Genomic DNA, 13891 nt, shown 5'->3' on the forward strand with positions numbered 1-13891 from the left:
AGTTCATCATCGGAAACTCAAGCAAGTTCTGCCGAAATCCAGCATTCGTAATGCGGCAAAACAACCAAAATATTTTGAGCGTCTTTTCATACGGTTTGATGTTGGCTTTGACGCTTTCGGTGGTTAAATCGACGGAGTCGGAACTGCAAAAAGGTATGTAAGATTTTTACCTTACCATTTACTTTACACTCATAGCTTTTTCATTGATAAACTTTGATTGCTTTTGTTGGTGCTCAGCACACGTATCTGTCGATTGTGGCACAATGCAGTAAACAACGTTCATTGAGGTACAGCAAAACTGGAGTTTGGTGCAAGAACAGTCGCTGCTGAAATGGGGCCATTTTCTAGTGATTGGTGCAAATTAGGGTTATGGAGTCGGGCGAAAAATACACGACTCTCACTCGTCGATTTATAACTGGCCGACTCCGGCTTCAGTGTTGCAAGTTTTTATTTTTTATTTTTGATATATTAAAAAGAGTAATCATTGCTTTTATGAAAGTTAGTGCATTCAAGTTGTGGTGTAAGTAATAGAGTTTTGGTTTTATTTATCATATTGCAAACAGTTTAAAATTGCAAAGCAATATTTTATTGTTGATCGTTTCTGCATCAAGTCGAAGTCGGCCTTGTTTGTAACAACTCCGACTCCGGACATGCCAAACTCCCTCCCACTCCACGGTTTCAAAGGCCTGGTACAAATGTCGTAATTTTCGAAACAAAACGTTTTAGTAGGCTAAACTGCTAATATGCATTCGTCAATGCTGGCATTTGTACAACCCTTTGAGGACCGCTGGGACATTTAAGAATCGATTTCGCTATAATAATAGCATCTTCAGCTTATTCAAATAGAATTTTGCACTGTGTAAGACGGTTCAAAATAAGAGAAACTTTTATAAAACGAAACAGTGCAAAATGAAGGAAAAATGAGACATTTTACTACCAAACTAAGTGCATAGTCAGTACAAAAAAAAAAAACGAAAAATAAATAAAAAGACAAGTTGTTCGGTCAATCCTTTGCAATATCAACTGTGGATTAGTATCTTTTTCTTTGCAAGTTTAATTACCTGCCGGACTCAAATTAAAATTTTCTTTGCTTATTGTAAAAGAAACTCACGGTTTCTAAATGCCAACCGAACAATTAAGTTACTGTTTAATTTTGTACTTCTTTTTTAATCTGTTCTCTTTATTGATATGATCTCCTTAATAGCTTGAAGTATGAAACATGTGTGAAGGATGCAGTTATATGGGGATCATCCTTTACTTAAGGGGAAAAAATATGCTTTAATGAAAAACATGAAGCAAGCTGTGATTTTGTCGTAGTGAAAAATCAGGGTTGCCAGTTTTTCAGTTTTCTTGCGGATTTGGGCTACTTTTATTTTTAAGTAGCAAGGCTATATTAGCAGTTGTGGAATGATTGATTCGTTTGGTTTCAGTTCATTTCGAATTCACATTCATGTAATAAATACCATTAACGTAAAACTTTTGTTTTTAATCACTTTACTTTGCACGAATTTTCCAATTTTGGGCTACTTTGTGGCTTGTTTCAAACGTTTAGGTTAGTTTTAAACGAGTTTTTAGTGGAAATTTGGTTGGAATTTTTTTAAATATTTGGCAACATGGTGAAAAATATAACCGATTTATCATGAAAGTAACAGACGTTCTTCAAATGACCTAAGATACATCTTAGCCAGCTAAAAGAAGATTACGTACAAATTGAGTGCGAAGAGGAATTAGTGAAATTTAATAATACCGCTTTGTTCTTAAAGGTGCGGTAAATTAAAGAGTGCAATGTTTTGCTTTTTTAGGTTAAATATAAACTTAACTAGGATATCACAATCTAAAACTCGCTGGCCAGAACACCATCATCGGTGGTACGGTATCTGTATGTGGCTACTCACAAGTAGAAGCTCTAGCCTAAACATTGCACCATGCATTTGACAATAATTTTGTAAATCGTACTTCAGGCCTGAAACATACCATCCCGTGCTACTGCATAGCTTACAACAGCCCTACAAGCTACTGTGCACTTTAGCCCCTGCCGATAAATAGTCACCGAATTGAACACTTTTATGCAGAATTTTAAAGGATTCCCTTTAAAATGTAAAAAAAAAGTATTCTGAAAAATATATTTTGCCATTATTTTTGTTGTGCAAACATAACTTCTGCAACAAAAGAGTTTCATAGAATGTAGAAAATGAGAGTTTTACTTGCGGTTTCAGCGCAAAGCTGAACAATTACTATTACACCAAGCTCATTCAATCTCATTAATCCTATCGGAGTACAGTATTTTTCACACTGGCCGGGAGTAACAAAGACAGCCTTGTTTCACCAAAAATACTAATCCTACTCTATGCTGCTACAAGGGCATCAATGTGTTGTGTGGGAAACATGCCATACGCTCATGCACCTTGGGCAATTAGTGGTCAAAGCAGCTTGTTTTGTAAACTAGACTTTCTTGAACGATTGTGTTGTCACGCATGAAAGGGCACCAGAGTGTTTCAAAGTTGTTCTTGTTACACTGAAGAACTGATAATTTTTACGTTGGTTTTCAGATTTTTATTGTTGTTTTTGACGCAGGATAACAGACAGGTCTGGCATGCTGAAGCGCCAGCACTGCTTGAACTTTGAAATTGAATTAAGCCTAATTATGCGATTGCCAGAACAGGCTTTTGGCTATGGCTGGCTAGCAAAGCAGAGCGTTAACTGCACCACTTGCAGTGTTCTTTAGTCAAGCGTATGGTACATTACAGTTACACCAAGGTGTACACAGTACATGCACGTAAGCCCGGACATGAGTAGATTATGTCACTGTCAAGTAGTTTTTCAAGGGTAAATAGATGATTAATTTTAAGTTTTAGCTTTCCCGTGTTGCGAAAATACAACAAACGAAACGAAAGTTAGTCCTGAATTTTTCATGCGGGAGGGACTCTAAGAGGATAACGACACTTGCAGTTACACTTTTCAAAGATCATATCAAACATAAACAACCGAACGACATTAAAATATAGCCTACAATATTGTTGTATGTACATCTTTCTTTACACAAAACAAGATTGTCAGAAGCTGTTGGACCGCGAGCACTTCCACAATATCAAATCTGGCCTGCCTGGGAAAACTTTTGGACACCCCTGTGTTAAGTTGAGCTCTTTAGTTCACTGGTAGGCTTGCTTGTAGTTTTAGTGGGTTTATGGTCGAATTAAAAAAATCTAATTGGTGTTATTTTGTCTTAGATTGTTTTTTTTTCGATGAGTGCTCAGTGCAGTGCCGAAAACGTTCAATGTATTTCTTTATATTTATGTGCCTAAAATAATGTTAAATCTGGTTGTGCTGCTTACATTTTGTGGTACCACAATCTAAACTTTCTACCAAACCTCTATCATATTGCCAAAGTGTTTTTTAAGAGCACAACATTAATATAATCGCATGATCTGGCTAAATGGACATACAGTAGCCTACAGGCTTGCCGAATTAACTTTGGGATTGACTGGGTTCATTTGTAAAACCAAATAGGCCTATATGCCTTTGATTTCCCGCTTTGAGTTTAGGTACAGCTAATGTAGTCAGACTATGTCAGTTTTGTAATAGAAAGTTCAATCAGAAAAATTTAAATGTTTTGAAGCCCTCCACACTCCACAGTCCACAAAGGCATTTAGGAGCTATTTCCAGTGATTTAGACTCAATAGTTTGACTCATTTGTTTATGTTATGATCCCTCCTCAGGTCTGGTGTTGCAACGACGGCATGGCGCCAGTGCATTATGCAAAACTTTTAGACTAATCTTTTGATAACATCTACTCGTTTTACCTTAATCAACGTGGGAAGTATTAAACGTACGTCAGTACTTTACTGTACATTTTGTTTTCTAATGGCCCGTTAAACAAACGAAATCAACAAAAACTTGATTTCGGTTTTCTCCTTTCATAAGAAGCCAAAATTAACAAAACAATTTTAACATATCCATGGACAATCACTAACGTTGAAGTAACTGTTTTTGCGTTACTTTAACATCAAATTATCCTGAATAACACGACCGTATGGTATCGGTTCATAGACCATCTATTCAAATCCTAGATATCAAAGTACTTTTGAATCGCATCGGCTATGGTTCGCAAATTTCACTCATGAATTTCAGGAGCCATTCACTTTTCTAATATGTTTTGGTAATCCACAACGCAGGCTACACTTGTAGGCTATTTGCGATAAGTGGGTACTAGGTTAAAAGTGAAAAGCGTATATTTTTTGTTCCTAATTTATTTTTTTTCTTGAAAGTAACCGCACAAGTTGTAACAGTTAACTTTGAAAAATATTTTTAGTGAAAGTGTTGTTTCATTTTAAATTATTCTTCTAAGCCCAATTGAACTAGTCTTGGCTGATTCAGTGACGCTAAGTTGTTCTGCTCACGATGATGTGTTTTCCGGAAGCTGCGAGAAGATTTTATAAACGTCACAAAGAACGTGCAAGCAGTTAGAGATGCAGCGAACCCAAAATTGTTATCCGCACACCGCACCGCAACTGACTCATCTATCCGCGCACCGCACCGCACACCGCAATTTATCTGGAACTTTGACACTGCACTGCACACTGCAAATTACAAAAACTTTAAAAAATATTTTAATGCGTTATTTTTTTAGAAAGTCAATTGTAGCAAAAAGCACCCATGGCATATCACTGGTACGGTACGGTAACCTACCAGTACAGTTATGCACTAATTGGCTAGGCTAACCAGAGCATAGTCTCTTATCAGCAATGCATCTAAGTTCTAAGACATAATACAAACTAAGACAAATAGAATGTTCCTGGATCTATTATCAGGACTTTTGAACACTTTTTGTAAGCAATAATGCAATTTTAATGTCAGTGGCTATATGAACTACACAGTACACACACAAGAGTAAAACTTATAGCCTGAACTCACTGGGCTAACTGTTATAGTAACTAATGCGGTAGTTGCGCTAGGCCTATAGCCTGGTAACTGGGAGGTGGGCTTATCAGCTAGGCTATTAACCAAAAACATTCGTACAGCTTCCCTGACAAGCCAACCCCAAAACTCTGTCAACTGCAAGCCATTTGCAATTTGCATTTGCATAGCTTTCCAGCTTAGGGTTTCCGAAGGAAAAAAAACTGATCCGTGTTTCCAATTTAAATTTGAAGTTTCATAACTGATTTTTTTTTAAAGTTGAAAGTTTACGATTACAAAAGTTTAATTTCTTGAAAGTTTATGCGGCAAGCGGCGCGGCGCGGCTTTGTCATTTCAACCTTCCACGCGGCGCGGCACGCGGCGAAAAAGTCAAAAGTGGCCGCGTACGCGGCGCGGCTTGCATCACTACAAGCAGTATTGTTTTATTAAATGATTGGGATACTGTAATTATAAATTTCCCTGCCAAGTATCTTCAATAAATTAACTAATATTTTCAAAACCAAACTGAAACCACAATAAAACCAGAGCGAATTTATTACAGTTGTTATTTCTACGTTTTTTATATTTTTTTTCTATCTAGGACAAAGCACTGCTTCGAAAACTTTTAAATTTTTTTTTGTTTTCTTTACACTTGAAATGATGTTATTCAACGCTTTGTTGTCGATCGTCTGTTCATAGCAGCCTACACCGAAGTCAGTTCTCTTGGAAGGTTGTAGTTTTCTTTTAATTAACTGACCTAGTCTGCTAAATGTTTTTACCGTCTCTTTGGTGCAACTTTAAACGCAGCCTAATTTAATTTTTTTCGGTTTTAAAAATTGTTTTCAGTTTTAAACATGTTTGTGACATGACAACTGCCACGGTTAACAAGATTAACTATCAACGAAGGAATAAAGGTCTCCAAAATGGATGAACATCGTTTTCCTGCTATGCAAAAGCAAACTTTTTGAACTGAGATCGCGATAATTTCTGCTTCATTGTCTCAGCCTCCTGATCACTCATTAAGACTGAGTGGCAGCCAATTCTAAGCCAATCAGTGGTGTTTTGGTTTCGTTGCTTATCATAACATTTTCACCAAACCGCTCTCAGTACATGGATGCTCAAAATCGGTTGAAATTGATTCAAAGTATCTGGACGTTAAATCACTGTAAACATTAATAAGTTTACCAATTCAGTTAGAACTTCCGAACAAGAGTCACTAACTTTCCGTGACGCAATACTGGAGCCCAACTGGCTGGTTTTCCCAGAGAAGATTTTAGTGGGTTTTTGTTGCGCAAAAGCAAAATTACTACAAACGATTGTTTTTTTTGATTGAGTAATAGTTTTCGTGGTCATTGATCGTAAGATTGTTTGTTGTTTTAAAGTAACGTGCTCATAATGTTTGTCTACTTTTGACAAGTATGTCACTGAAAATTACGCACTGGTTTACACGTAAGTAATTTGTAATCACCACACGGAGTTATAGACCATATTCCATCTTGATCTGTTTACTTTAGTGGTCGATATTTATCTAAAGATAACTTCCATCTAAAATTTGACAATAAAGTTTCAAACTTTTGTTATTTTGACGACTCAAAGTCTTATGGTTTTAATTGTGGATGACCAGAAGACCACCTCGTATGTAATATGAGTCCTTTCAAGTTCTTGTCCGTTCTCCTACCAAAGATAAACATCGTTCAAAAAACTTTCTGTTCTTTATTACTCACTTAGACTGGAATTGGTTGACACCGAAACCAGGTGCAGCATCGATGCATCTTCTCCATCTGATGCCATTAGCCTGATGTTGCTCAGTTTCCGGGACTCACCAAGAAGAGGTTGATAACATGAGTCCCGATGCATTATTTTTGCGGTGATTTTTGTTTTTTTTACTTTTAGCTTGTCTAAAATCTTCTCAACTAAAACAGATATTTTTTTCACTTTTAATTCAAACAATACTCATTACCACTCAAGCGTAAGATCTTTACATGGCCCATGTAGTTTTAAAAACAGGTTACGCCCCAGCAGCCTTTAACCATCGCTTTAACCAACACGGGTTAAAAACAGCGTTTTTGCTTTAGTGGGATAGCAGTCCAATTATCTCGATCTCAGGTTGTAGCATTTGCATTAAGCTGGCAAAATTGGTCCTTTTTACATTGATTCAACATTGCATCAGCATAAAAAGGACCAATCTTGCAAACTGGCCGCAACAATTAGGCTGCTTTTTGGCGAACGTTTGCTAAATTTGAGGTCATAATTGTTACGGTCAATTTCATGTGTTTCCCGTTTGACTTTTTGCTTTGAATAGCAATGGGGCTTGGTGAGCTTTCCAGTCAATTGAATATTCTTGTTTTTACACCGCCTTAGCTATGTGGCTCGTATAATCGATGACACAAATCGTTAATTTTACATAAACTGTCAAAGGTTCGTTTCTAACTCAAGCAGTAAATCAGTCTTTTTCAATTCATGTCTACAGATGTCAAATTTATATAAAATAAACGGGTTTGTTGAATGGGTTTGTTGAATCAATGTAAAAAAACAATAACTGGTTTGCTCACAGGGAAACTGCTTCTGCTAATTTGCAAAAGAAAACTATTTTTACGTCGTACAGATGTCATCAATCACGTTTTAAACAGAAATGCACACCAGCCAAATATGGTTGGCACAAAATGTAAAGTGACAAATACCTTGAAACAAAGACATGTTGAAATTAACTTAAATTTTCACCTCTATTTCAATAAGCGTATTTACAACTAATCTTAACGATTCAATTACGTCAACTGTTATAATCGAAAATCATGATTTATTTGAAAACTTAGTAGTAGCTTACTGTATTGTTATCCATAAAAAGAAAAAAAAAAAGCACAAGTGTAGTTGAGTTTGAATATCATTGCGTTGGAGACTTGGAGTTAGTACTGTAGTTGGACAGCATGAAATGCGCCCAGATAACCTTGAAGCTGCAAGCGACTGAAGAACTGGCGCTGGCTTTGCCCACAAGTCGGAGTATTGTTAGCTGCGCACTAATTTTTAAGCTGACCGTGTCATTTGTGATGACCATTCAAAACTGGTTTGAAATGACATAATTTCTGATCGGGATAACTTCACCACACTGCGGAGGTTCGTGCAGGCATGAAATGGAAGCAGTGACAATTCAAGGGGCGTGTACGAGAAAACGTTGACCTTAAAAGTTGGGCAGTTGTCAATGGCCTTGTGTTTGTGTATGTTAAATTATCACAAATATCCTTTGACACAGCGTTCTTTAGTTTGAGCTCAACTGCAATCAATAAAAAAATATCAGGTACCTCATCTCAGAACGTGGGTTGCATTGGGCGATTACTTTTCATTTTATCAAAAACTTGTAGCATTCTACAATTGCCACCTTGGGTCACAGTGGTGGTATAAAACGATTTGAATTAAAGACAACAGAAAATTAAAACTACTGCTCGATCGCTTTTATCAGTATTTTGTTGTTAAATACCCAAATAACCCCCCGAATACCCGAAATGAAAAGGCGATCCTTTCCACATCCGCTGAGTATGTTTCTTGTTGTTGTGCTTATTTTGCAACATGCCTTTTTAGAAACACAACCCAGACTAAAACAACAAGTGTTTGGAAAAGATTTTTTTAAGGCAAGTTAAACAGAGTATTAGAGTGTCGTTTTATTTCCAACGGTTTTGAATTTATTTTTTAAGGCTTAGGAAATTGAAGTAGGTGTTGTATTTTGAGTAAAAATGAACTGGTATGGCTAAGTGTAGCAAAGCTTTGCTTCTCATAGAAGATTTTCGTAATTCAAGTGTTTGTTTGTTTTTCTTTATAGCAAAGCGCTGTGTGTTTGCAAGAAAATTGCTTCGATCTTATGTAATATGAACGATTGAGACTATTCTTCTCGGCAAAGTCTCCTTCCGACTAACGACTGTTAGTTTTTACATTGCTGGTTTTTAAAACGTCTAACATCATCAGCCTGATTCAAAAAATCAGATTTTGTTTCATGAGTTACTTTTCCCAACTGACCATATCATCGAGTACGACTCAAGACTAATCCCTCTGAAAGAAAATACTTAAATAAATCCCAGTATGACATGATCCCAGAATGCTGTGAGAGCTTTTTTTGTGGTTGATCGAAAAACGTTTTTTGCCACACAAAAATATTATTTTTTACAAAAATTAACTTAAAATTACAGCAAATATTTCAAGATGATACCTTTCACTTCTTTTGTGGTAGGCGTATGACAAATGAAGTGACCATAGAAAAATCAGAATTCATTTACATTGTTTCAACGTAAAGAAGCATTAGATAGAACCAAAAACACACGTTGTTTACTGTGAAATTTCCCTTAATGGATCGTTGTAGTCTCGGAGATAGTTATCATTATTTGTTTGGTTTAGTCTTTTGATAAATGTGAGCTGTATATATATTTTAGGGATAACCTTTTCTTAATGGATCTCAACTGTTATGTTAAGCAGCATACCGAACATTGATGAACGTATTAGCCGTTGTTGTGCATGGATCGTGGTTTGTGTACTTGTTTCTTTGCATTTGTTCAATTTGTAGCTAGTTAGTCATCTGGAGTGAGGCCTACCGCTACGAGCGTAGAAATGCCCCGATAAACCTGCATGTTAAAAAACAAAACCCGATGATGATGGTGATGAATTTACACTGGTGTTGTAGGCCGGAGACCAGAGCCGTTGAGAGAATCATTTTAGGCGCTGTACTAATAGTATTCCCGGGCCCCATATAAACAAAACACACCTATGCAAATGCATTATATCACAATAAAGGTTGGTCAGTGGACAGCAGAAACACCGTTCAAGAGCAAGGCAACAAAAAACGATAAAAACATAAGCAAACTAAAACATGACACAGCGTACGTTTCTAACTAGCTGGTTTGATGTGTGGAGAGGAGTCACCCTGTTCACCGCCTACATTTGGTTTTCTAGTCGGTTTATCACAGTGTAGTGTGATGAAGTTTCCTGCACATCAGTCTCAAGCCAAGACCATGTGTGTAGGTTAACCCGTATTTAAAATGGCCGCTTGTGACGAAAATCAATTTTGGTAGAACGTTGGTTTCAATCGAATTTTACTATGACGCAGCTGAAAAAAATTGAAATTAAAGAACTTATATTAATGCAAATAATGGGTACCGGTATGCACATGATTGAAAAATTCTTCGCTTTGAAAAATAAATCGATTTTTTTCAGACAATTCGATCTCTCTCAAACGTGATATATTTTCAGTTTTTTTTAAGGGAAATTTAACCATGAATCAAGGTGTAATATTCATTAAATTTTCGCTAAAACTTCTAAAAATCGATTTATTTGCCTTTTTGCAAAATATATTCTTTATTTTATTTACGATTATTCTCTTCACTTTTTATGGCACTGTTTTTTCCCAATTTATTGATATATATTAGATCTACCGTAGCATATAGGCTAGTCTGAACAGCAAAAAAAAAGAAAAAAAGTAGATTTATTGTATTAATTTTGAAACCTGTATGAAAGCAGGAAGTGGTGTAAAGTTAAGTTTCATATTACGTCTTGAAATATGTGCAAAGCGTTTTTGGTGTATATTGAATAAAATAATCCACCTTAAATGTAATTGTAAAGGATTTGTTTAATGTTTAGCTTCTAAAGTTGTCAGAATAATATTTTAAAAAGCCACAATAGCTTTCTTTCACTTTTCTTTATTGACACCTAATAGCGTTGACAAAGGGGTACTTTTGGACCCATGTCTGAGATAATTTTAGTGGTCCGTAACATTTCCAAGGAAACATTTACTCGGTAACATGAAGAAATCACCGGGTATTCTTTAAATATACAGCATTTTTCTTAGAAGTGTCTTTGAGGGCTGGTGATCTCATTAGTACCGGGCCCAAATTATCTTCTCAATGGCCCTGCTGACACCCTTCTTATAGGATGTACAATGGCTATAGGAGCTGTGTTATGATTCAACTTCATTTCCAGCACTCTTATCAGCTTGTCCCGTCAGCTGCTACACGCTCCTGCGTTGTTAGTTCGAACAAGCGTGTAATTGCAATTTGTGATGGCACTAATTACGGTAAGCATGTGGAGATGGAGCCCATCTGATGTTCTTCCAAGCTACAAATCAGTCCTTTTTTACGTCCATTCAACGTCTTCATTTTGTGGCTAGGACCTTATGACCTGACCCTGTAGTTCATCCCTACACTAAAAACAAACAAGGATTTAGGAAGAGTGCTTGTTTAGGATCGTGTTCCAACTATTTGTACATATTTTTCTGAGTGGTATACAGATAGCACGTCATTGCGGCAATCTGTGCATTTTTATTAATCTTTGCTAGCGGCAGTAAAGATGCTACAATGCACAGTCAGTCATTTATTTTTGTTCGGATGCAAAACAAAACGTATATAAAGAAAACGAAAACATACAGTGCGCGACTGCGCGTCCACTGAGGGAGTGCGAAAAGCCGTAGCCCTGGATAGGGTGAGTGGTGGTCGAGTCTGCACTTTCACTTTCAAACAGATATAAGTTTACGAAAACAAATGTTACGTTATTCAAATAGGTTCATCATGAAATAATATATCTACAAAGCATTAATGTCACATTAAATCCTCAATTAAAACTCACCCTAAAAATATACTGTAGGCTATCACAACCCCCCACATAACGTTAGCTTTCATAATGGCATTTCATTCTGTGCTTTTCCACGCAATAGTTGGCATGCATCTATTAGGTTCAAAAGTCAAAACTCAAGTAATTGTGAAGTTTTTACCAAGTATGCTAACAATTCTGCAAGTCAAATTATTCTATTTTTGTAACAACACTGAACTAATGCACGAATTGAAAAATATGTTGACAAAGTTGAAGGGTCAAGCTGTTTTTGACTTTCCTAAATTTTTGGATAATGTTGCCCTTGTGCGTGATATCCGACACCTCCCACCGAGTCAATAAGACTTAATATGAGCCTTAGAGCTTTGTGGTTTGTTCAACATTAGAACATGAGTTTGACCAAAACTCAGCTGTTATCTATACGAATATGTTTTGTGCGCGTACGAAAATATGATGTAATTGTTCAAAAATTAGTGGGGATAAGTTAATCAGCTTATGAAACGTCTTACACTGAAGCTAATGATGGTTGGTTACTCATAGCGGCGGAGGGCTGTAATCAGTATTAATTATAGCCTAGGTTCATTTACGGCGCCACATTCATCTGAGCCACTTACAAGTTTTAGAACAATGCCCAATTTCCTGATTTTTAACTTTTGCAGAAAATGAAAACATGCCAGGAAATCAACCAGTATTTCTATGCCTTTGTTTTTGTAACTGGGTTAAACGTTTCATACGGTTTTCAAGTTTTGCATAATGGTAACAGACCTATTTTGCGTCATAACTTGCTTGAACATTGATACGTTCTGTAATTAGCCATATGTAGCACAAAACAATCAACGGGGTTAGGCAAGCAACATGCCACTCATATGCCGGTTTGTCATGTCATGGTCGACTTGAAGTGTTTAGGCTCCAGTGCAAACACTTCTCAATCATCATGTACATGCTGCAGTGCTGCACAGAGAAAAATAGAGGTGGCTACCCATCATTTATTCAGAAGGTCCAACCTAAGACTACACGCAAAGAAACTTAACCGGCATCAAGCATATGAGAAAAATCAGAAAATCTTTTTTCAGGTTGGTAGCCAAATTTCTTCAGGTTTTTTTCTGTAGCTTTTTCTTCAAGAAACTAACTGACATTTTAAGTAATTTCACCGCTATTTTCTTCACTGTCGTTTTATGGGGTTATCTTCGTAGGTGGTCGCACTTATAGCTTGTTCTGGAGGTAAAAGCAACAAGAATATTGACATCTATACACGCGTTGGTAACAGACGTTTTTGGGCATCTTTTCAAGAATGTTTATTTTTTTTACGGTGCTACAACATTGTTTTACAACAGATTGACCCAAAAACAATGTGAAGTCTTTGGTACTTTGAGAGGCCTGGGAACGGCATTTTGTCAAATCAGCATTTGCAGCTTGTTGTATTCCTCTATGCTTGTGTCGCCATGCATCCATTCTTCTGTTACTTTTTCATCAACAAAACGCAAGAATGTTGTTGAAGCTTAGAGACATGCATGTGAAACTCTCTTAGTATCAAATCAATTTTCTGAGAAAAACTTTTTCCTGCACAAAGCGACCTTTGCCATTAGCGGTTTCTTTCTTATCATTGTGTTTGCCAGTTCTGCAGAACAATGTTACAAGCTATTAGATTACAACAAGTGATAGGACTTTTGTCAATAACATGTGTTTAAAGTTTAGTAGAAGCTGGTTTGTTTTCTGGTAAGCTTATCCATAATTCATGATAAAATAGGTTTCTAGCTGGCAAAATTCATTATTTTTACAATGATTTAATCTCTGCAAAAGTTAAATGGCTGAGATCATGCTCATTGTGTAATTTGGGAGAAATTATTTAAACTTGTTTTACACCATACAGTATATAATTGTGACACCAAAAGCTGTATCATAGTTTCACATAAGAGCAAAGTTTTACTACTTCTATGCGTTTATTTCATGTTCAGAAAGCGAAGAAAACGTTACCCAGTCAGCAAATCACCCCCTTTTTTATGTTTATTCGAATTGCTTGAATTTCCAAAACAATTTAATGAAAAACTTTACTCAAACCACTTATTTTGAAACGGGAAAGAAACATTTTGAAATATGTTTTTTTAACCACTATTTTTACCTTCCGATTCAATATTTTAAATATGACATAAAATAACAGCACCAATACATGGCAATCTATGGGACGTAAACCGGTAAACAACAGCGAAATATTTGTCTACTGTACATTTACTTCGTTCGCATAGCAGCTTGATTAGTTATTTTGAAAATGGTTTATAGATGCAATTAGGAAATGCAGAATCTCAAGATTAATATTACTTAAGTACGTAGAAGTCACCAATCATTACAAATGAACGACGTGCATATGCAAACCGAGACTGTTCAGCAGGCGTTGGATTGTAACTTTTTTTTGAGTTCTTCT

General features: G+C 36.3%; 1 protein-coding gene across 2 annotated transcripts in view; it reads left to right on the forward strand.

The window, feature by feature from the left end:
- LOC145768948 (netrin receptor UNC5C-like) overlaps positions 1-13891 on the forward strand; it is a 37201-nt gene continuing 23310 nt past the window's right edge. For both annotated transcript variants that reach the window (XM_082580552.1, XM_082580558.1), the window contains exon 1: positions 1-153. In XM_082580552.1, coding sequence (XP_082436678.1) covers positions 51-153 — 103 coding nt within the window. In that variant the 5' untranslated portion in view covers positions 1-50. The remainder of the gene's footprint in view (positions 154-13891) is intronic.

The sequence above is a fragment of the Aplidium turbinatum genome, chromosome 1, assembly GCF_918807975.1.
Source record: "Aplidium turbinatum chromosome 1, kaAplTurb1.1, whole genome shotgun sequence".
Classification (NCBI taxonomy): domain Eukaryota; kingdom Metazoa; phylum Chordata; class Ascidiacea; order Aplousobranchia; family Polyclinidae; genus Aplidium; species Aplidium turbinatum.